This window comes from Colius striatus, chromosome 9, assembly GCF_028858725.1.
Source record: "Colius striatus isolate bColStr4 chromosome 9, bColStr4.1.hap1, whole genome shotgun sequence".
NCBI classification, from domain to species: Eukaryota; Metazoa; Chordata; class Aves; order Coliiformes; family Coliidae; genus Colius; species Colius striatus.
The window spans coordinates 9,790,133-9,812,795 of record NC_084767.1 but is presented as its reverse complement, the minus strand read 5'-3'; the positions used below and the strand labels follow the sequence as shown (position 1 = coordinate 9,812,795).

Sequence of the window (22,663 nt, the reverse complement as noted above, 5' to 3'; positions counted from 1 at the left end):
GAAATGTATGTTTGTCTTCACAGCTGAAAAAGACTTGCTATATGACCAAGGCATGAAACAATCAGAATTTTTATGTGGAATGCAGCTCAACAGTAGGAAGCTCTCTCACAGAACTCAAATGCCCTTGGATTCCTTGATGGGATGGATGGCACACATTGATATACGTAAATTAGTAAATAGAAAAACCAAACCAAACATTTCACTCTAAAAATACTTGAGCGGGGTCATAGCAGTCAGTGTTTGATTTAGCCTCCATGTTCTGTTTAAACTTGCATAAGATTGGGAAAAAAAAAAAAAAAATCAAAGTAATTCCACTGTCTTGGAGTCAATCAAGCACTTCAGAATATCATTGAGTGGTCACTGATTTGGACAGTGACGAATATGGACTGAGTGAATGACTTCTTCAGAACTATGGTATTACAAAACCTGTCCCCTCCCAAACTCTTGCCCAACTCCAGCCTATCCCTGGTATAGGGCAGAGTGAGAAACAGTGAAGGCCTTGACAATGTGCAAGGACTATTCAGAAACAACTACAGTTTTCATTGCTGTGTTATCAACACTGTTTTGGTCTCATGTCTACAACACAGCACCATATGGGTTGCTGCAAAGAAAAACTCTACACCAAACAGGTCCAATGTATACTAGTACTCATATGCATCTAGTTCTACCGAGTTCCCTCTCTCACACAAAAAAAAAGATGACAAAAGGTTTTTAAAAATCATATAAATCATAAGCGTTGTTGTGACTGAAAATGGTGTACAGAAGAACTTCAGTTCAATGACTAAATTCCTTTGAAATCCTCCTTTGCTAAATTCTGACGATCTGCAGTAAGTGGAGGGAAACGTTTCACAAATTTCTGCACAACTCTAACATGCCTCCAGACTTGTTTGCTAATATAATCAGCAGCCTTAAATGCAGCTGCTGCCAATTACTAACTTCACACACACAACAGGAAAAGATGATGCAGCTTGTAGTCTCAACAGAGATTTTATTCTAGGTTTGAAAAGAAAGTTAACCATTACATTTAACTGTGTAAGCACTATAAATAAAACCTTGTTATCTACAGTGAATATTAAACTATAGTATATATGTCAGATTAGAAATCAAGTCAGCTTGAGAAGAGCTGTCAGATTGCATACATCAGAGTTGTGGTAAAGGGGGAAAAAGGAATTGTATTTAATCAAAACAAAAAGTCACGGATTTCACAACAACCTTTGTCAATTACTTACTTGCAGTTCAGGGCTCTAAGTGTATCTCACAGGTGCTGCTAAAAGCACACAGTCTTAAGCTATGAAGCTAATTTTAGACCTAATTCAGTTAAAACTATGTCATCTATGTCCAAGAGCTGTTTGCTGTAGAGGCAATTTAAAAATCAGACATTGCTATCTCACCCAGATGCCTAACAATAACTGTCTATTCATTAAAAAAAAGTTTTTAACATAAACCAGTGTTCTCAACAACATACTTGCTACCTGTAGAACTCAGCAGATAGACAGCAGCTGAGGAGAACAGTGTTTGATCACAAAGATTTGATGATTTGCACATTCCTACTTGACAAAAAACACAGGACCGAAACAGTAGAGAAGAGCTGGTAATATCACAATATCTTTTTCTTTGACAAAGAAAATACATTCTTCAAACATTCTGTAACACTTTCAAAGACCACCTCACAATATACATTTTGACCACACAACACACAGACCAAATAAACAGCTTCTCTTCTGTCCTTTGTGTATATTCTACTTCTGGCAACTTTGACAGAATAAATTAAATGTGAAAATATCAAAGTTAAGTTTACAAAGTTTTAAATATAATCTAAAATCAGATGATTTTGGATCAGAAGCTGAGAGGGAAGAAAGCTGAGACAGCTGATCCAAACTACCTAAGGGATATCCCAGACTGTATGACATGCTCAGAATAGAAAGCTGGGGAAAGAAGGAAGAGAGGCAGATTCAGACTTATGGCACATCTTCCCAAGTAACCATTACACATGATAAAGCCTTGCTTTCCTACAGATGGTTCAACACCTGCCTGCTGATGGACAGTGGTGAATGAATTCCTTGTTTTGCTTTACCTATTACACTGTCTTTATCTCAGCACTCAGTTTTTCTCATCTTTATTCTTGCAGTTCTCTCTCCCATCCAACTGGGGCTGAGTGAGAAACCAGGTGGTGCTTAATTACCATCTGGGGTTAACCTACAACAGGAATATGCAGTTATGAAACTGATTTACTGTAAACTTGCAACTTCTCTCTTTGCCCTGTTGTGCTTTCACCATTTCTCTTATTGGAACATTTGAGTTGCAAATGGAATTCACGGCTCTTAAGTAAGACCTTGTATCAATCCTTTCTGAAGTGCTTACATATGAAACAATGAGGAAAATAGCTCCTAATACACATGAAGAGCCTGCCCTGTGCAAACAGATAAGCTTCTTCAGTTTCAAACTCAAAGATATTATGAAACCAAGCAAAGTGCTGTAATTGTTTTGTTACTAGAAAATGATACATGAAAATGAAACAAGTGAAGAATGACTAAGTGACAACTTGCCTTTATCCAAAGCCTATAAAGTTTGAACACACGTTTCAGAAAACTATGGCTTAGGATAAATCAGCATGTATTCACAGGGGAAATTACAACTTCCTTAATGTAATTAATTGTAAGGTTTTCTCACAACAAAGTCCTCTAATCATCATGAAATTCCATTGAATAACCTCCTGCTCATTAAAATGTGATGGACTAAAAAGTTAATTCAAGATCACCTCAAATGAAAAAAAAACAACCACTCAATTTCTACAGTGTTCCAAAACTTGAGGAACCTAGGAAAACCTAGACTCAAAGTGAAGTATAGGAAAAGAGTATCTGTTTTACACAGACATTGCTGAAAGCAGCAAACATACGCTACAACATTCATACACTGGAAAACATCTTTCAGAGGTTACAAAGGTTTTTATAAAAGAAACAACATTACATTTGAAAATTATTCTGAATACCTAGAATAATTGTAGAACCATCAAACACTTTTTGTTGGAAAGGACCTTTAAGGGTCATCTTGTTCAGTTCTCACTGTAATTATCAGGGAGGAATATCTTATAACTAGATGAGATCACTCAAAGCCCCGTCCAATGTGACTTTGAATGTTTCCAGGGGATAGTGCATCCACAACATCTGTGGGTAACCTGTGCCAGTGGCTTAATACATTCATGGTAAAAAATATCTTCCTCCTATCTAGTATAAATCAACTCTATTAGTTTAAAGCCATTAGCCCTTGTCCTATCATTACAGAACTTACCAAAAAGCCTGTCCCCATCTTTCTTATAAGCCCCATTTAAATACTGAAAACTGCAATAAGATGTTCCTGGAGCCTTCTATTCTTTGGGATGAACAGCCTCAGTTCTCTTAGTCTGTCTTCATAAGAGAAGTGCTAAAATCCTCTGATCATTTTTGTGGCTCTCCTCTGGACTCACTGCAACAGGTCTCCATCTTTCCAGTGTTAAGTCCAGAGCTGGATTCCAAGTGGGACTTCAGGAGAGACAAAAGCAGAATCCTCTGCTGGCTTCACTTCTTTTGATGTGGCCCAGTATACAGCTAGCTTTCTGGGTTGCAAGCACACATTTCTTCCTCACGTCCAACTTGTCATCCCCCACTACCACCAAGTCCTCCTCTGCAAGACTGCGCCTCCCTCAGCCTGTATTGATACTAGACCAGACCGGTTGCCCCAACCCAGGTGCAGGAGCTTGCACCTCATTGAACCTCATAAGGTTCACATGGGCTCACTTTCTGAGCTTGAGTCCCTCTGAATAGCATCGTGTCCCTCAGGTGTTTCAGTCACTCAGTTTGGTGTCATAATATTCTAAATCATTTCAGTACTGAGTCCATTGAACTTCAGCAGTCAAACCTAAAAGTGCCTGAAGCTCTGCTAGGAAAAAAACATAGCAGTCTCACTAATTTTAATAATACTATGTTGATTTACAGCAGCTGAATATATAAAGAATAGAAAATTGAGAAATAAAAGAAGATGGCATAGATCTCAGTACTTCACCTATAATATCTCAACTGCCCTTTAACTTAAGTTTGTGAAAAATTAGAGAAAAGTTCAATTTGCCACTGACTCGTATTAAAAATTTAAATGAGATTCATCAACATCAATAATTTACTACCTAATCAGCTCAGGCTTACCACAGACTAGGACCATCTACATTATCATCAATACTTACAGGGTCTTGACAGCTCAAAACCTCCAGGATGCTATTGAGTAATTCAACACAGTACTTCTTCTCTTGGACCTGGAGCTGCTGATCCACTTTCTGTTCCAGCAATTCCTTCAGCTCTTTTGTAATTACAGGAAGCAGAATGTCCCTGCATTCTGAAAGAAATAAAATTATCTTAAGAAGAGATACAAATCAAATACTAATTGTAAATGAGCCTTTCTCCAAACAGGGAATCACAATATGGTTTAAGAGCTAAAGTCCCGTCTACCATGACACTGTTGCTTTTCCAATCACGACTGGGAGATACAAAATTATCACACAAGTTTAAGAGTAAGTGAACAGTATTTTTCCTATATGAAAATCACAAGTTTCTAATAAAAATAATTTGTTTCATTTAAAGTCTGAAGGCTGCTTAGGGAGTCCTAAACACTTAGGGACAAATTATTCACTTTCCATACAAAGCACCTGGAGATAACCTGTGTTTAAGTAGTGACAGGATTTTAACAAGAAAAATGCTACACTTACTAAACTACTCTTGCAGAAAATAAGACACAAACAGCAATAGAATTGTTCAACATGTATCATTTTGAAATGCACCTTCTGAGAACACATAAAAGAATGCAGACAAGGAAAAGACTGTAACAAAGGGCCTATCAAGCCTATTGGAGTGCAAGCTATGCATACATTCATCCTTATTGAAATCTAACAAAGTTAACATAGTAAGTTACATTTCAATCTCACATGCACAAGGACTTGAGACAGGTGCTTATAGGAAATATCTGGAAAAAAAGATGCACAAATTTGAAATAAGTTTAATGAAGGCACTGTCTATCTAGAAGCAAAAAAGACAGGGTTATTTTTCCCTACTTTAATTAATACATGCCACTGCATGATTTATGTAGCAACTTACTTGTACAGTGCTATGCAATTAAAGAGAATACAGCAAAACTATGTGAATAACACTGAGCAGATGTTTCAAAGACTTGTTATATGTATGAAAATAACCTAGGCAGAAAATACCTAAATGTAGCTGAGGTTCCACCTCACAAGAAAATTTGTCTAGACCTACAGAACCATTTTAGTCAGAGTCAGTGAACTGAAGTTCTTACTTATTTCCATTCAATTGGTTTCTTACTGCTTAAAATTCTTGTCCATCTTAATCCTTTGGAAAAAATATTTATATAATCAATTGGATACTACTTTCCATCAATAGCACATATCACAATTTCAGAAAAAACAGTAGAACAAAAGTAGAAAAATTCTTAATTACTGGCTTGACTTCTATTTTTTTTTTCTGTTATGAATGATTTAGAACACTTTTACCTGAACTTAAACTGATAAACTGATAAATAAGTAGAGTATAAGATGTACTGAAACAATATCCAATGGGATTTAAAACAAGACAGGGGCTCAAGATACCCCCAAAATAAGCCCAGAAAGACAGGCTCGTACAGGAAGACAGAAGTGTAAAAAAGAAAGAGAGGGAAAGAAGGAGAAGAAGATTAAAAATGTCTGAATTTTGCAGATGAAGCAACAGATCCATGCAGATTATTCTTATTTCAAGTAACAGCTTCAAGCCATATGAAGCCAAGAGCTTTTAATCACATCTAAGGGGCAGGGTAATTTCTCGACTCAGAAAGTATCTCTGCTCTTGGTAATACCCCAAAGTGAATAAAGACCTATTTATCTGATTTTCTATAACCCTTGTTCCAAGTTACAAATCTTACTCAGTGTTTAAATTATAAACTCACTAGTAAAACAGCAGTTGAAGAACACATACCAACACAAGACCTCTTCAAAGAGCTGCGTTAAAAGGAATTTCATACAGCTTACAGTTCATTTATGTGAATAATTCTGCACTTAGACAAGCTTCCTGAACTTAAGATCCCCCCTCCGATTTAGAAACCAAATAGCTGCACTTACAAAGCACTTAGTAGAGTATACTAGCAGGGCATGCTAACACTCCTAAAGCACTTCAGTCTGGATTTGTGTCCATGGAGACAGAGCACAACTCCCCTCCAAAAGCCATCAATACTGATAGATTTGTAGTCACCAGCAGCAGACACGAAACATTAAACAGCTCTTTGGACTCGAGATGTCATTTGACTATTAGCAAATTCTTTCTTAATTTGCTCATGTAAACCACTTCTAAAACTAATTATAAATGTAAAAAAATGCAGTTCTTTTGGCTTCCCGACCAAAAACTAATCCAAAAAGACCTCCCCATCATTGAACATAAGATTGCTAATATCTTTAAAATGTATTATAAAAAAATGTACTATCACACTGAAGCAAAGAAAGGGTTTCTCTATCCAGTCAACAAATAAGTACTAGTTGTAAATTAGATTATTACCTATCTAGCTTTTGAAAAAGCTAGAAAACTAACTTCAATTCTGTTTTCATTACAAACTGTGGAAACTGTCCTTCAACAGTCTAGGGTTATTCAGAGGGAAAACAGTTCATGATCAGTTCAGGATTCATTCATCAAGGTTCTGACCACTCCAAAAACAATTAAGTCATTTCTTCCTTTGAACATAACACTTACTGCTAATCAAGTTCCATTTCATCATGGTTAGGAAAAAGACCATAAGTATATATTATTATAAACACCTGCTAAACCTACTAGCAAAACACTCACTTCTTTAAAATAGTAATGACTGTTTCATTCCCATTGCAGCTGGGCTGAAAGAGTTATTTGCCAGACTTTTAGCTTTTCCATATAGCCTACATGCTTCTGAGATAGAAGCTGCGTGTCACCTCAGCAAGTTACATGCAAGGAACTTGCTTCTGAAGTTGGAAAAGAGAATTTAAACTGGCACTGCAATGAATTCCCAGTCTGCTAATGAAAGATTGCATGTATTTAACAGACTTGAGAGTGGATTAGTCAAGCAAGAATACAGTCAGGCAGTAGAACCAACAGGGTGCCTGGTCTATCTTCTTGGAGGTCTTTAAGACTCACTGGAACAAGCTGAGAGTAACATGGTCTGACCTCACAGCTGACCCCATTTAGAGTAGGAGGTTGGAACAGGCACTTTCTCACGTTCCCTCAAACTTGAACTATCCTATGATCCTTTATTGCAAAAACTGTCATTTAATGGTAGCATAGCAGTGGCTTGATGCACTGCAAATGACCAGCTGCTAATCCTCAGCAACAGAAGACAGTGACCAACTTCTGGTAATAAGTACCAGCACACAGAAAGAAATTTTCAGCAGCTCTTCAATCTTTGGAAAATGAATAGAGACTATCACAAAGTCAGGAAATGTCAGAAAGTTACACTTATGTACATCATGCTGTTTTTAGGACTTGCTAGGATTTTCACCCATAGACTCAAACATCAAGCTTTCCTATATCAGAAGAGAAGTCATCAAAATCATGACTCTAAGGACAGATGAGAGAAACCTTTTTCTTGTCAGTTCAGTCCATAGCACCTGCACAGCATCCTTAGGCCCTCAAAAAATGTTTCACATATATTTAGCTTGTATGAAAATGTACATTTCACAGCAATTATGTGTGAAAAATTCAATTTCTCTTGTCTGATACACACTCTGCTTCACTCATCCTTCTCAGGTTCTCTAACTGCAGGCAAGACATGGGGAAAGAATGATTCACCACAAGCTAAAACCCCTCATCTTCCCTAGAGCATTGTGGATCCAATACACAAACCCAAATGACAGGCAATAAAGCTCATCTGCATACAGTATCACTGTAATACTTGTCTACAGTTATAGTTATGTCTACACGTGGCAATATTTTGTGTCAAGTTCTCTGCTCTAAATCTGCCATGTACAAACTGTACTCTTCATAAGGGTGCATAACTATTACTCTAACAATAGGCACAGTAACAAGTACAATTAATACAACATGAAGATGGACATGTTGAGCTAAAGGTTGAATGTGTTCTTCTAATCTGCAATCACATGTCATAGGAATACAGATTCCAAACCAACAGCATCTAAGAAATTAGAGTGCTTTAAAACATTTCCACTTCAAAAATATCAGTAGGGACTGCTATGCTATAATAGTCCTGTACATAAAAGCAAAGTTTGAAGTCATATCAAATTAAACAACATCTCAGCCAGTTTTCACAGTTCACAAAGAGCATGGAAAGTTATATGCACATACCAGTTTCATATCTGCCAGGGTAAACATATTCATTTCCTTTACTCCTCCAAAATAATATACAGCTCAATTTTTAAGCCAAGATTTCCCTTGATATATCTGACAGCTACCAAACACAAAATTCCTTCAGGTAGCTTTTAAAGTTACAGGAAGTAACTGATAATAAATCATAATAAAAATCTGCACACAATGAACTTTATTTGAAAAGTAAATTAAAAGAGTAAACTGAACAAACTCATAAGGGGATCCTCTATTAAAGTGTACTTTAAATCTTTACTCACATAGAAAAAAGCTAAGACTTTAAGGTATTATTTGTATACTTATCACTAAATTACATCTGATTACATTTATTAGTGATACCCATTTGACCAATAAACAGGAAGCAGAGAGGAGATGATGAGTTACAAGTTGCAGTGGACATCTCAAGAGCAGTAGAAGCAAACTTCATTGAATTTAAATCTCCACTTTATCAGGGTTTCAGAGGCTGTTTAAAACTTCTCCTACCAGAATGCAAAATGCTCACTGTTGTCCGTAACCCATTTAAAAACCACAGATTTGGGTAAAACAAGGCAATCTTTGACTTAATTATTCTTTTGCATAGAGCCATTTCACACCTCTTAAACACTCAGAAAGCAGGGCTTCTTGCATAAAATTTTCCTGTTCTACTGAAAGGCCAGCTAAGGCAGAAGGTACAATTGATTTCCTCCAGTTGTAAGAGCTAATTACTCTGCAAGTTTTATTATTCCAAGTTGTACTTTGCATTATAAATTTGATCTATATTCGATACATACAGAATCTATTAAAAGGACTTAACATATGCAGCTGATCAATTATTTACAGTGCATTTTCAGATGTGAACAATGTTGAAGTGTTGAGCTACATGGAAATTCAAAGGCTTCTTAAGTAGTTTTAGCTTTATTACTTCTTAAAAAAAAAAACCCAAACCAACCCTGCAATTGTCATTATAGGAAAATATGTTCAATCTATTTTTATAAGCATCATTTTTCAGGTGACAATTATTTTGGTTTAGATTAAGGTTTGTGTGCTTGTTGTTTTGTGACCACCTGCTAATTAAACTCAGCTTGTTAGTTAAAGCAATACAGCAGCATTACTTTATTTTGTGTGCAGCAAACAACTCAGTGTACATGTAGGACACTGATCATAAACAAAACCCAATAGTCTTAGAAAAGCAAAATTGATTATGTTTTGTCAGATCCCCACCAATCAAACTCATCCCACAGGAGGATGTGATTCCAAGATGTTCTGATAAACACAATAACTGAAAAAGACTGGCATCTGCAGCAAAAAAGCCCTGGCCTCAGCCTGAGCCTGCAGGTACACTAGTGCTAACATAAAACTGTAGTCATGCCTTGTCATCTTTATAAGTCTCTGTTCAAACCATTTCACTGGAATGTTATACAAAATATGAAAGCTCTTTATTATCTTGGGCCAAAAAAAAAGTTTACTGAATGGGTATATGCATTCTAGATTGTAATATTAAGGTATCATTGCACAAGTTATGTAATCATTGTGATCAAAGTGCTTGTTTGGGCATCAACATCTCATTTGTTAGGGAAAAGGAGAAAAAAATAATAAGAAAATCATAGAAGAGGGTAATCAAGAAAAGACATAGATCAAGTAAAATCTTCTGCTGAAGTACTTGATGATATAAACTTACTATGGAGTGTACACTCAGTAAGTTTGCAGATGACACCAATAGGCAGGACTGTCAAAATGCCTGACAGCAGGAAGGCTCTCCAAAAGGGACCTTGCCAGGCTGATCCATGGGCCAAGGCTGATTGTATGAGGTTCAACAAGGTCAAGCGCCAAGTCCTGCACTTGGGCCACAACCACAGGCAATGCTTGGGGATAAGCAGCTAGAAAGCTGCCTATGGGAAAAGAATCTGAGAGTGTTAAATGACAGCAGCTGAACATGAGCCAGCAGTGTGCCCAGATGGCCATTGAAGGCCAATGGCATCCTGGCTTATATCAGAAATAGTGTGGCCAACAGGACTAAGGAAGTAATTATCTCCCTGTACTTGGCACTGGTGAAGTCACACCTCAAATACTGTGTTCAGTTTTGGGCACCTCACTACAAGAAAGACATTGAGATGCTGGAGAGAGTGCCCAGAGATGGGCATTGGGGCTAGTGAAGGGTCTGGAGCCCAAGTCTGATGAATAGTGGCTGAGGAAGCTGGGGGTGTTCAGCCTGGAGGAAAAGGAGGCTGAGAGGAGAGCTTTTCACTCTCTAGAACTTGCTGACAGCAGGTTGTGGCCAGGGGGTCCGTGTCTTCTCCCAAACAATGAGTGACAGGATGATAAGGAACTGCCTCAAGGGCTGCCAAGCACTGTGACAGGCTGCCCAGGGAAGTGGTTGACTCATCATCCCTGGAGGTACTTAAAAGTGTATATGTGGCACTTAGGGACAAGGTTTAGTGGTGGACTTGGCAATGTTAGATTTACAGTTGGACTTGATTTTAAGAGTCTTTTCCAACTTGAACAGTTCTATAAATGTATGATTAAACAATTCACACACACATCTCTCCCCCAGGAAAGCTCAAAACAGATGAAGGAGTTACATAGGGGAGGCAGGGAGGGAGATGCCTATTTAAGTACCAGCTGATTTTTTGCTTGATAAATGACATGACAACTTTGCCAAAGACAAATGTACTCTTCCTTAATGTTCCAACCCATGAAAATACAACTGTTCTGCCTTTTTTTGTAGAAGCCAGAATGAAACGTGCTGCCCCAAACTGCACTTGAATACATAAAACATCAACATACAGCTTGAGCATTTTGCATTTGTTTCATCAAGGTCTGTCAAAAGACGTATTGTTGTATGGATTTTTCTATGCCAAATTCCAACACACTTCTCAGAGAGAAGTTCTCTGCTAGCATCTTTCCAAATAGGGGCAGGTAGATCCATTCTCATAAGAGATTAAGCAGTCACATGTTTACAGTTTTGCATTCAATTGGGATTTTTTACCTCATCTCATACTCTATCAGAAGATACCTAATGATTTCTTCTGTACCAGGTAAGTGAAATTCAAACTCCTAGTCATTAATACAACAATGTCATTAAAAAAGACATTTGCATATCCTTCAGCAAAAAACACAGACGGGTATCATTCCTGACTGCCTCATATGTGCAGCCAAAATGGTAATAAAGATTTAACACCACTTTCCTCTCCCTTAGGAAACACTTCTCTTGATTCCCTGGCATGCCTGTAGTCATTTCCATCTGTTAGAATGGCTTCATGCCCACTTGAAAACTAGCATGCCAATTTAATAAGGACATTGGTGTCATCTGAATACAGATTTAGAGCAAGGTCTTAAAAATAAAATCAGTGCACAACATTCCTTCAATGAGGACTAACTTCTGATGGCAGTCAGTGCTCGATTAAAGTGCCATGCTTCCTAACAAAGGGCATATGTTCACAACTGCAGGCATCTTTCTATTAAAACTCTTTCTCTTCATTCTTTGCTGGGAGCCCAAAAGTCAAGAATTTAAAGTTGTGTACATATTAATCAATGCTAAATCTAAATTCAAGTTTCACAGTTTAGATGAGAGCCACAGAGAGGGGAAGTACCATAGGTCACCTACAGATTCTGACAGCACTGTAAGGCACCAATTCTTTTTGTCTCTTACAATCTGGGGACACAAGAAGGAAAAACACAATGTTTGATCCCACAAAGCCAGCACTCAACACTATTGCTGACCATTCAAAGCACCTCTTAGCAAACCAGGCTTGGTACAGAATAGGTACAGCAGTGACAGTTACAGCACATCAGTGCGACCAAGAGTAACACAGCAGAGGACATTCACTTCACAACTTCAACACCTATCATCAAGTTTCTTCACTCCTCACGGGAGCTGAGTAATAGTATGCATCTGAAGACAGCCAGAGCAACATCTAACACTGTCGCTGCTGTAGCCAAAACAACGCTTCAAGCGTTCAGTGCCTTTTCTAGCTTGCAATCGTTAGAGTCTGCCAGCCTGCCACAAATGCTTCCCAGCACATCCCCTTTGGCAGATTTGTAAATCTGCATTTTTTTTGGATTATAGAATATTGATAAATTCCAACTTGTGTGTTTTCAGCTTTCATTCAATGGAAGAACAACATTGTGCTAAAGGAAACAGTTTCTAATCAACTTCTCTAAAACATCTTTGTTCTCTCTTTTGTACTTGAAGTTTTCACACATAAATTTAGAAGTTCATTGTTAAAACTAGTTCACCTAACTTGATTTAGATTTCCCTCTACATATCAAGATCAGAAAAAAAAATATAACTCAAAACCCTACCCTAATTTATCAAGTCTAACAAGAAATTACCAATAGCAATATTGAGCTTGTCATCTAGTCGTCCATAAACAAAAGAAAGTAATGGCTTTAATTGCCATGTGTTCATCACACATCCTGGGTATCAGGAGGTTGGGCCATCCCGTTTTTCTATAGTAGCTCGCAACAGGACAAGGGGTAATGGGATGAAGCTGGAACACAAAAAGTTCCACTTAAACATAAGAAAAAACTCTGTCACTGTGAGAGTGACGGAGCAGTGGCACAGGCTGCCCAGAGGGGTTGTGGAGTCTCCTTCCTTGGAGGGCTTCAAGACCCGCCTGGACAAGTTCCTACGTGACCTGATCTAGGTGAACCTGCTTCTGCAGGGGGGTTGGACTAGATGATCTCTAAAGGTCCCTTCCAAACCCTACCATTCTGTGATTCTATGATCACAAATGCATGCACATTAACACATACAGATATGCATTAAAAATTTCTTTAGTGTGAGAGTGATGGAGCCCTGGCCCAGGCTGCCCAGGGAGGGTGTGAAAGCTCCTTTTCTGGAGGATTTCAAAACCCGTTTGCACATGTTCCTGAGTGACCTGATCTAGGTGGACCTTCTTTAGAAATGGGTTGGACTAGATGACCTTTATAGGTCCCTTCCAACCCCTACCATTCTGTGATTCTGTGATATGCTATGATTATCCTTAGCAAAATATTGGAGGAATACAACTGGCAAAAAAATTAATACAGGACTTAAAATGAAGCTTTAAAGGTAAATGTATCCCCAAGACAGTACTGCGTATTACAAAAGCAGGAAAGGAAAAGAAAATCCACTCAGAAGTGTTTCTGAAAGTAATATTTTGAAAGCTAAGTACAATATTCAAGAATGAAACCACAAGAAAGATTTTGTGTTTCAACAAAAATGATTTTAAAGGAATTTGTCCCCTTTGCTTTAAGAACTTGTATCAGTAACAATACAACCTAAGATTACAGAAGTAGTTAAAAATCAGTATTTGTAACTTAATCCTGGTACTAATAATTAAACTGAAAGGTAGTTAATCAGAAGTCATTGTTCCTTCTGCTGTTTTACAATTTCTTAAGTCCTAAACGTGAAAACAATACACTTCCCCCCCCTATCTTTAATTGGGTAATACAGAAGAGAGAAGATAAACTTAATTTTTATTATATACAACCATCTTGACTCTCAAATTTTTCTTAGTCGACCCTGACTTCATGTCACTGAAATCACTACTGGATCTCTAAAAGAAAATAAGATAAACCAATAAAATATTACATTGCTGGTGCATTACACAGCACAAACTTGCATTTCCTGACAGATCATAGCCTATCTAACAAATTCAAACCTTCAGAAAGAAGAATTCTGAACAAGATGAAACAAAAATCTTGCTGGGTATTTTTTTGCAGACAGAAAAATTCAGTAAAGTGTCTGGCAGGACAATCTTGGATTGCTATGGCTCTACTGTACCAAAACATGACATTAGTAAACCCTTTGGCATTCACTTCCTCCTGTATTACACATGCTCTATTAGACTTTACCTATTTTATCTTACTGGTTCTTCTTAAATTGAATATTGCAGATGCCATAGTTTAACCTGTATGTAATTAAATAAACCACAAAATTCACAGCACAGGACCAACCTAGTGACACTTTTCCTCAGCTACACATCATAAATTTAGAACACATTTATACGTGCATTAGTTATTAAGGAATAAATCCCAGAGCTGACTTAAATCTTTGCTTTCCTATATCACCAACACATGAACTACCAATGTTTTTCAAACAGGGAGATGAAAGAATATTTCACAGGTAAAACTCAGGAATGTACACATAAATATTAGGAAACCAAACTAACTATGGATATGTGCAAATACTATCTTGTTCAAACAACAGCAGAATAGTAAGAGTTCTTCAGTTAGGAAAAAAGAAAATTACTATAATCTCAGCATTTCTTCTGGCAAATTAACCCCTACTGCTAACACATGTCTCTTGCTCCTCTTCTTTCAAAATCAGCAAGTGGTTTGCATATGCTGAACATGCAGTAGCTACAACCAGAGCCACAGTGAGCACAGGACCTGGATTTTGAGCCAAGAGACTCAAACTCTATTCCCGTCCCTGCCAGTGACCATCTGTGTGACCTACTTAGAGTTTATATTCTTTGGAACAGATCTCGCAGCGTTCTGCTATAGCACAAACTCCTAATCGTGAGTGGACCTCTAGAGAACACAAAGTCAAAAGCAGCAGTGTGAATACACACACATTTTATTGTATGTTTAAGCACTTTATATTCATTTCACACCTATAAGAAAACAATTCTCCCAACTGATCTAAAAATTTCAGCATGATGCCAGTGAATATTCCATGGTCAGCTTAGAATAAAATTCTAGCTCCAAATATTACAAGCTCATAAACATTAACTACAACAAAAATTGCATGTAATTCATAAACAGCTACATCTTAATTTGGTGACCTCTCAGTAAGAAAGAGATGGTCAGGGAATTTTGGCAATTGGTTTCCTAAAAAAACCCAGTGATGCATCAAAAGTTGGACACAGAAGTGAAATAATTACAACAAAACTTTCCTTTTGTAGGTCCAATAGAGAATTTTACAAGAGAGAGAATAATCCCTTATGTCTCACTGTACAAAAGGAAAAATATACGACACAGGTAGTTTCTTTACATCATAAATGAGACTTTGAAATCCCATTAGGGGTGCTTATACAGGACAAGATAACCATTTCCTCCCCTCTGCTGTTTTGAAATAATGAATTATGAAACGATCTAAAAGCAGTGTCAAAGATTAAGTTGAAGAAGATTTCTTGTCTTCTGATCAAGAAGGACATAATACTGTATGAAGATAAAACTGGGTAAGTGCCTATGCCTGTGTTTACATACGCTGTTAGAATGACCTTAAACATCATGGTGAAAGTGAAAAAGCAGTCAAAAGCATCAATCAATCTTCCTGCCTTCAGCCACTCAAACACCTGAACCACCAGAACCTCTTTAAGGTGTATTACAGTTACAGAGTGGAAAAAGAAATCAATGCCTTAACAAAAAAAAATATGTCACTGTAATTTAAATGCTTGTGAAAGTGCTGTGGGGCTGTGGGGCTTCTGAAGATCAATTACAGCAGCAGTTAAGAGAGGACTGTGCATCCATTCTGGTAAAAGCACTCTGTTCCATGACACGTTACAGTGAAAATATTGGAATGCCTGGGAACACACACCAATAAATTCAACTCAGCATCAAGGTTTCTAACTTCAGGTTCATGTGTAATTTAGTTAATAAAGATACATTTTACTGGCTTTTTTTTTCTTTAGACCACATTTTCATGTTTTCACAAGTCTGCTTCCTTAGAAAATGCTGTGAACATCAATGGATAAGGGAAGAGAAATACTAATATATGAAATCTAATTAAATTATAAAGACAATACCATTGGGAATGAAAATAAATAACTTTAACTGGAACTGCAATGCATTACATGGGAAGAGATTAAATACTAAAGCCTGAAGGAAAAATGGATGATTTGAAACACATTCAAATTAACAGAGTTCACTGCAATTAGCCATGTAGTTAAATATATTCCATATTCATGTCAGAAAAAAAAAAATACTACCTGTTCTAGATAAATGTGAACTTTAGTTAATGATATTGTTGGCAATCTTACCTTAATTATTATGCTGCATCCCATTTTGTGATATGCTACATATGCTTCCGTTCTTGTAAATTACCTTCCACCTCATTGCTTGGGAGTAATGAATCAGGCACTGTCTACACCCTACACACACAGTTGGTTCTCTACCCAATTAATTTTAGAATCAATTGTATTTAATGTAGAGAAAAAAACCTCAGCTTTAGAACTTTCTATTTTAAACCATAGCAATGCACAAGAAAAAGGATGTGTTTGCTATTTGCTGTGCAGAAGCTTTTTCATATTACTTTAATACCAGAGATACTTAATTGTATGTCTCTTCCCATGCTTCACTGCCTGAAAAACATGTTGTAGGCTTTCCTCTATGGTAATTACAACTTGAAGGTTAAATCCCAGATGAAAACAAAACATACATGCAAATAATAATAAAATAATAGAATACTCCACAATTAATCCCAAGGTTGATTTTCTGCCTTTAACCATGCAGGGCAGGGTGGGTAAAAGGAAAGTTACGCAGATCATCATCCAAAAGAGGAACTCTGTTACTAAATGTCCTAACAGATACTTGGATAAAGTGCCTGAGGCAACAGTAACATTGTTAGTTGGCCATACTTTGCCACTGAATGGTCTCATGAAAAGGTAAATACACTTGCAAGATTCCATTTGACCCTAACTGGGTTGCACTGTGGATGGTTGAAAGGTGTGTGAAAAGCTATGCTTGCCACTCCCTACCCCTGCAAGAGGGGAAAAAAAAGGGGAAATTGTCAGGCTCAGGTATGTGTGAATTTTCTGTTCTGTGACTTTATTGAGATATGGAAGTATAAAATCTTGAAATGAATATGCTGTAGTTAGCAGGAATATTCTCTGGTCAGAATATTCTTATGTCATAAAAAAAACTAAAACAAACTGGGCATATTTTAGCTTTATTTAAAAGTGACATCAACTTGATTTCTCTATTTCAACTGCTTCTTCAGAGATCTGTGTCTTGTGTTAATTATTAAAAAAAGATCAATCTATTTCCCAAGGCTCTAAAAGCAGCAGTATTATCATATCATTATATCCCAAGCATTAGAGTAAAAACATTTTAAGACAGACCTTGCATATGTAATCACCAAAAGGATACCAGCAAGATGTTAATTTGTACATATTATCACATGCACACACTGTAACTGTCAATTAATAGTACAAGTTTGGGTGATAATGACCTCTGTAGATAGAGAGGATCAAGTGAAAGCAGTTAGGTTGGCAAGCAGTTTAAGTATTATATGCTACCTTTATGGTCTCAGCTGCTCAAGTGTTTGATGCTATGAAAAAAAATGTAAAACTAAAGGAATCCACAATTACCTGTCTAGGAAAAATAAAAAATGTATTGATTACCTGGTCAGTAGTTCCCAAAAAGCATCATCTATTGTTTTTAGAAATGCTCCTCATAATTAGAAAATCTCTTAACAAAATTTCTTATTCATCATTACCTTAAAACTATAGAGATAGAAATCTGAACTGTTTTTATAATTCACAAGATGTTCTGAGGTAGACACTTTCCATGATACACCAGCTATATATTTCAAGACATCAGATAAGCTGCATTTATAAGCAAGCAGCAATCTGTTATTATCATTTATCTGCAAGCAGTAAAAGCTTTACAGAATATTTTGCAGTAACAAACCATAGCTAAAAGTAAAGGCCTGTTAAAGACGTGAAAGAAGTACCACACTAAGACTATAATAGGAGCTTCTTTGGAATCCAAAACCCCATTCTTTACCCTTCTGGAATATGCATAGATATGGAATAAAGGAGCTGTGGGATGTGCCCTAAAGGAATAAGATGCAAGTCAGCAGAACTGTGAAGCACACAGGTTATTGTACGTTCAGCTATTTACCTTCTGGATCTTTATTAAGGCTTTATTCCTTATTATACAAGCATGGTATCTGTTGTCCTGACCAACATTCCTGATGGATGAACCAATAACAAACTTATTTCAATGAGACAAGTTTCTTTAAAGAAAAATTATTGATCCATTGTCATTCCCCAGCAGTGCCTGCTCCTATTCTCTGTCTTCTACCTTTCTGAGACAAAACAGTAAGTTGAAGTTCCTTCCAGAAAAGTAGTATTTGACTGGAGACTAAAGTATCTCACTAAAGGTATAACAGTTAGCAAAAGGCAGATTAAAACAATATCCTTAGTACTATTATAACTCCAAATAGCCAACTGCTTTAAGTCTCTAACTGTTCTTGCAAATAACAAAGAAGTGGGTTAACTGGAGATAAAAATATTACTGTTTACACTTAATTTCTCAGTAATGAACACAGTCAAGGTAACTGATTGAACTATAATAAGAGTAGGAGTTTGTGCATGCATTACTTTTACTCAAGAATCTTTCAGTTTTCAGACAGTATATGTTTCTTTCTGGTCTAAATGCTATTCACCACAAGAAGCAGAGGTAAAACTAAGACTGATACTTCTGAACTTAGAAGAAGCAGCAGTAAAAACAACTGGTAATGCAACGATATATCAGACTGTACTGGTAAAAGAGAAATACAGTGAACTACCAGAAAAAAATTGTGAGTACACAATTAGATCTGCTTGAAAATTAACTAGTTGGATCCGCTTTTAACATTCTGGATCAATATCTGCAGACACTCAAGCTGTAACTATTTCAGTTCCAACGATTAAAAAAACCTGAGTCTTACACATGGTTAAAAAAATTAAAACTACAGCTGGCAGCCATGAACATATTTCCATCAATTTCAGTTAAAATACTATTCCATTCAATCTAAACAATAAAAGCAGCTATGATTTTATCCTGATTCTTGTCCAGGAAATCTGTTATAGTCTGAAACTCAGAGAACTCTTGTTACAGCTTACAACAGAATGCAACACAGATCCTAAAATAAAGTTGAATTTTTATCTGTCCTAGTTAGAACTGCATCACTCTTCTGGCAACACAGAAGACTGAGATAAGCAGAATAAACCTCTCCTACTTTACTCATGCTCAGCAGTATTTCCTACCCACTGTCATACTGTCAAGTTCCTAGCGTCATTACCTAAAAAATGTCAGAAAGTGAAGTTCTGAGAAAATAGACATTGAAGTAGCTAGTGTGCCTTTTGAAGTTCTAGAGGTCTTCTACACAGCAGCAAGATGCAGAGAGAGAAGAAAGCCATCCAGTTCACAAAAAAAGGAGACAGAACATTTAACAGTGGAGATGAAGTTAACCATGTAAAACTGGGCTTCTCTCCTAGGACTTCTTCAGCAAAAATTCCCTGTGATAATACGAAGTAAAACTAAGCACAGGCTGATAAAGACATTGCAGTATCACTTATCACTGCTATTCAGAGAGTTGGAAAGACACTAAGTTCTGATAAAGGTTAAGAAACATGTTCATTCAATGGAGATGCTGCATTGCAGTTGAGCTATACTACAGCACAATCAGATTTTCCCTCTGCTCAGGCAGAGGCCTTATATAACATTATCTGTGTTTACAAGACTTCACTTCATCTTCCTATTTCAGCTTACAAATGTGTTTAAAGGATACATATAGTTCCACTCATCTAATCATAATATCACAGGAAAACCATACAAAACTATTCCTCTGAGAGTCATCTATTCCTTGTTCTGTGTTAGCAATCACACTTTAGACAACAGCTGACTTGCAGAAAGAGGAGAACGCTCTCCAGAGGTCAGACCTCTGGCATTACATCTCTCAGTATTAGTTTTACTCAAATTCAAACAGTGATTGCACAGAACATAAGTCAGTCAACATTTTCACACCTATTTATTTCAAGCCTTGAAGGCATTTTGTATTTACCTTGTTTCTTAAAAAGATTGCTGCGTACTATTTCCTTCATGGACTGCACTTTCTGCTTCTGTAGTTTCACTGGTGGAATGCAAGTGTAAAATTCATAGAGTAGTTGGCTGCAGGCAAAAGAAAAGTGTCATAAATGCCATGCAGATGAATTCATCATGTGCTAATAAGGACAGAAAGAACAAGAGATCATATATTTCTAGACATTAATTTCTTTTTTAAGACTTGGATTTATTTACCATATCTTAAATATTGACAAGAGATCAGTAGCAGGTTGGAAAGATAACTTCCAAGAGAAATAGGATAAGGATTAACTAGATTTTAGCTATGTTTACAAATGTTTATTCCCTTCAATTGTTTTCAATGGAACAAAGATATTTTTGTGTGTGTGGAGGCAATTTGTCATTGTCTGACAAATGAAGATACTTATTTCAAACTCTTAAAATCAGATTTGGTTTTCTGCAATAGAGAATTCAAGGGAGGGTCAGGGAGAGAAGAGGAGAAAACGAAAGATAGAAAGTTCCACTTGCTCATGTTATTTATCAAGTTACTGCTTAAGTATTGGGAGGCCATCATGAATTGTGTAAGTCAGACAAGAACTCCCTGTTAAAAATGCATGCCCAGAGTTCCACCTCTGTCTTGGTCAGTGCAGACTGGCATAGCACTGTTAAAGTGATCAATAAGAAATCATTGACACCCAGCAATACATTCTGTACACCACGTGATACATCTGCTAAATATTCAAAAGCTGCTCACCTCAGTAACTTGGCATCAAAGACCTTTTCAACATCATGAAGAACTGATGGTATGTACTTCAATGCAGCAACCTGAATTGATGGAAAGACTGTTAATTCTGTGCCGTTATCTGCATATACAGCAAAGAAACAACATAGAGCACATCATTTAAACACATGTACACAAAACAAACAATAATGAACTATGACTTCTTTACTCAGATTGAAGTTTTACATCACATTTGAATATTAATTTCACCACACAGTACTAGTCACACAAGGGTTCTTATACTGAGGATATGGGAGGAACGTAAATACAATAGATCATATTCTTATAGACCACTAAGACTATCATTATGATGCAAACATATAAACCAAGCATCAATCAAAGAAGGAGCTCTTTGATCATACATTGTGATTCATTCCATCCAGAGATGTGCTATGATGGGGGCAGAAGTCAAGGTAACAGTCATCTACCCACCCCAAAGCTAATCTTTCTGGAATGAGTGAAATGGGGCATCATCTCATCCATCCAACTGCAGCTGAGCGATCTGACAGTCTATCTTAGTCTACTGACTTCTGAAGTATATTTTGAAAGTGTAGAGGAACAATCCAATTTTTAAAGATGACCAGGGTAACAGATATGTGTTACTATCCTTACATGGACAAGAATACTTAAGCAGGTAATATTCTGGCTCAAAGTCCTTACTAACATTTGAGGCTAAGATCCATAAGACCTACTTGCAGTACTTAGCATCATAAAATTCCTTGGTAGCTTGAGCTAGTTAGCTTTTATAATACCTTTTGAAAGCACATACAGTGAAAAACCTTGCAATAAAAAGCAAAAATGTTTAACAATTTTAACACATTCCAGGCCATTTTTCACTCATTTCTCTACTTACACGTTAGATGTTAAGAGCTGCCTACAATGATTTCTGCATTCACTAAACAACCTGTGATTTACCTTCCCACTAACAAGTTTGTATTTCTTAAATACTTTAAACATTCAAAAATGCCACACTTCCTGGCTGAGAGCTGTAATAAATTCCAAGCAAAAGTAGAGTCTGGTTTTAAAGTTATTTTTGATCGAGTGTTAAATAATTTACAGCACATCACTCTCCTCCTTTCTATTCTCTCCTCATCTTCCTTTTTCAATAGGTCACCTACACTAGAACTCTTTTACAGAAGTTCAAACTTCCTTAAAGATTCTGTGCAATCCCTAGTTGCAAAAGAAACATCATCTAGGGTTAGTCATTTATCTAAAACAAATCCATGTTTGCTCTTACTTCAGATGACAACCAAAATGCTTCCTTGCCAAAAACATTTTTGCCTATGTGAAAATCTGACCTCAGCATCATTTTTTTGGTTACTGCACAAAAATTCTCAGGGAAAAAAAAAAAGCTATAGCTAAACTCTGTTGCCATGATGAACTTATAACTAAAAATAGATTTAATCATATCAATTATATTTGCATGCTGCTGTAAATCCAAAACCATAGTAAAGAGAATCCTGGCAAGGTCAATGAAGCATTTTAAAGGCTGTTGTCACTTCAAGAAAAAGATTTTATCTTCTACTTGTGTTAAGCCACTATTAGCTCCTTGAAACAGGTTGGGAAAAAGAGTTACTTTATTTTAGACTGTGAAACGTGCCCATTTGAAACACCTGTACAAATACCTGTTGTGGGTTAGAAGCCTTGTACTAGCCCCAGTTTTACTTCAGCAATGTGTTGTTCCTTGCTCTTCAAGCAACAGATACTATATGAAGATACTATAAAATAGCAGCATCTAAATTTCACTTTACATCAATTCACAGTTACTGCAAATGATGTTTGCAAAGGGTAGGGCCAC

At 36.7% G+C, this 22,663-nt stretch overlaps 1 protein-coding gene across 1 annotated transcript in view; it reads right to left on the bottom strand.

Moving 5' to 3' along the window:
- The window catches only part of DOCK2 (dedicator of cytokinesis 2), a 167,752-nt gene that overhangs the window by 105,592 nt on the left and 39,497 nt on the right, over positions 1 to 22,663 (bottom strand). The window contains exons 24-26 of the mRNA XM_062003141.1: positions 20,839 to 20,909; positions 20,086 to 20,192; positions 4,214 to 4,362 (exon numbers count right to left, since the gene is read on the bottom strand). Coding sequence (XP_061859125.1) covers positions 4,214 to 4,362; positions 20,086 to 20,192; positions 20,839 to 20,909 — 327 coding nt within the window. The remainder of the gene's footprint in view (positions 1 to 4,213; positions 4,363 to 20,085; positions 20,193 to 20,838; positions 20,910 to 22,663) is intronic.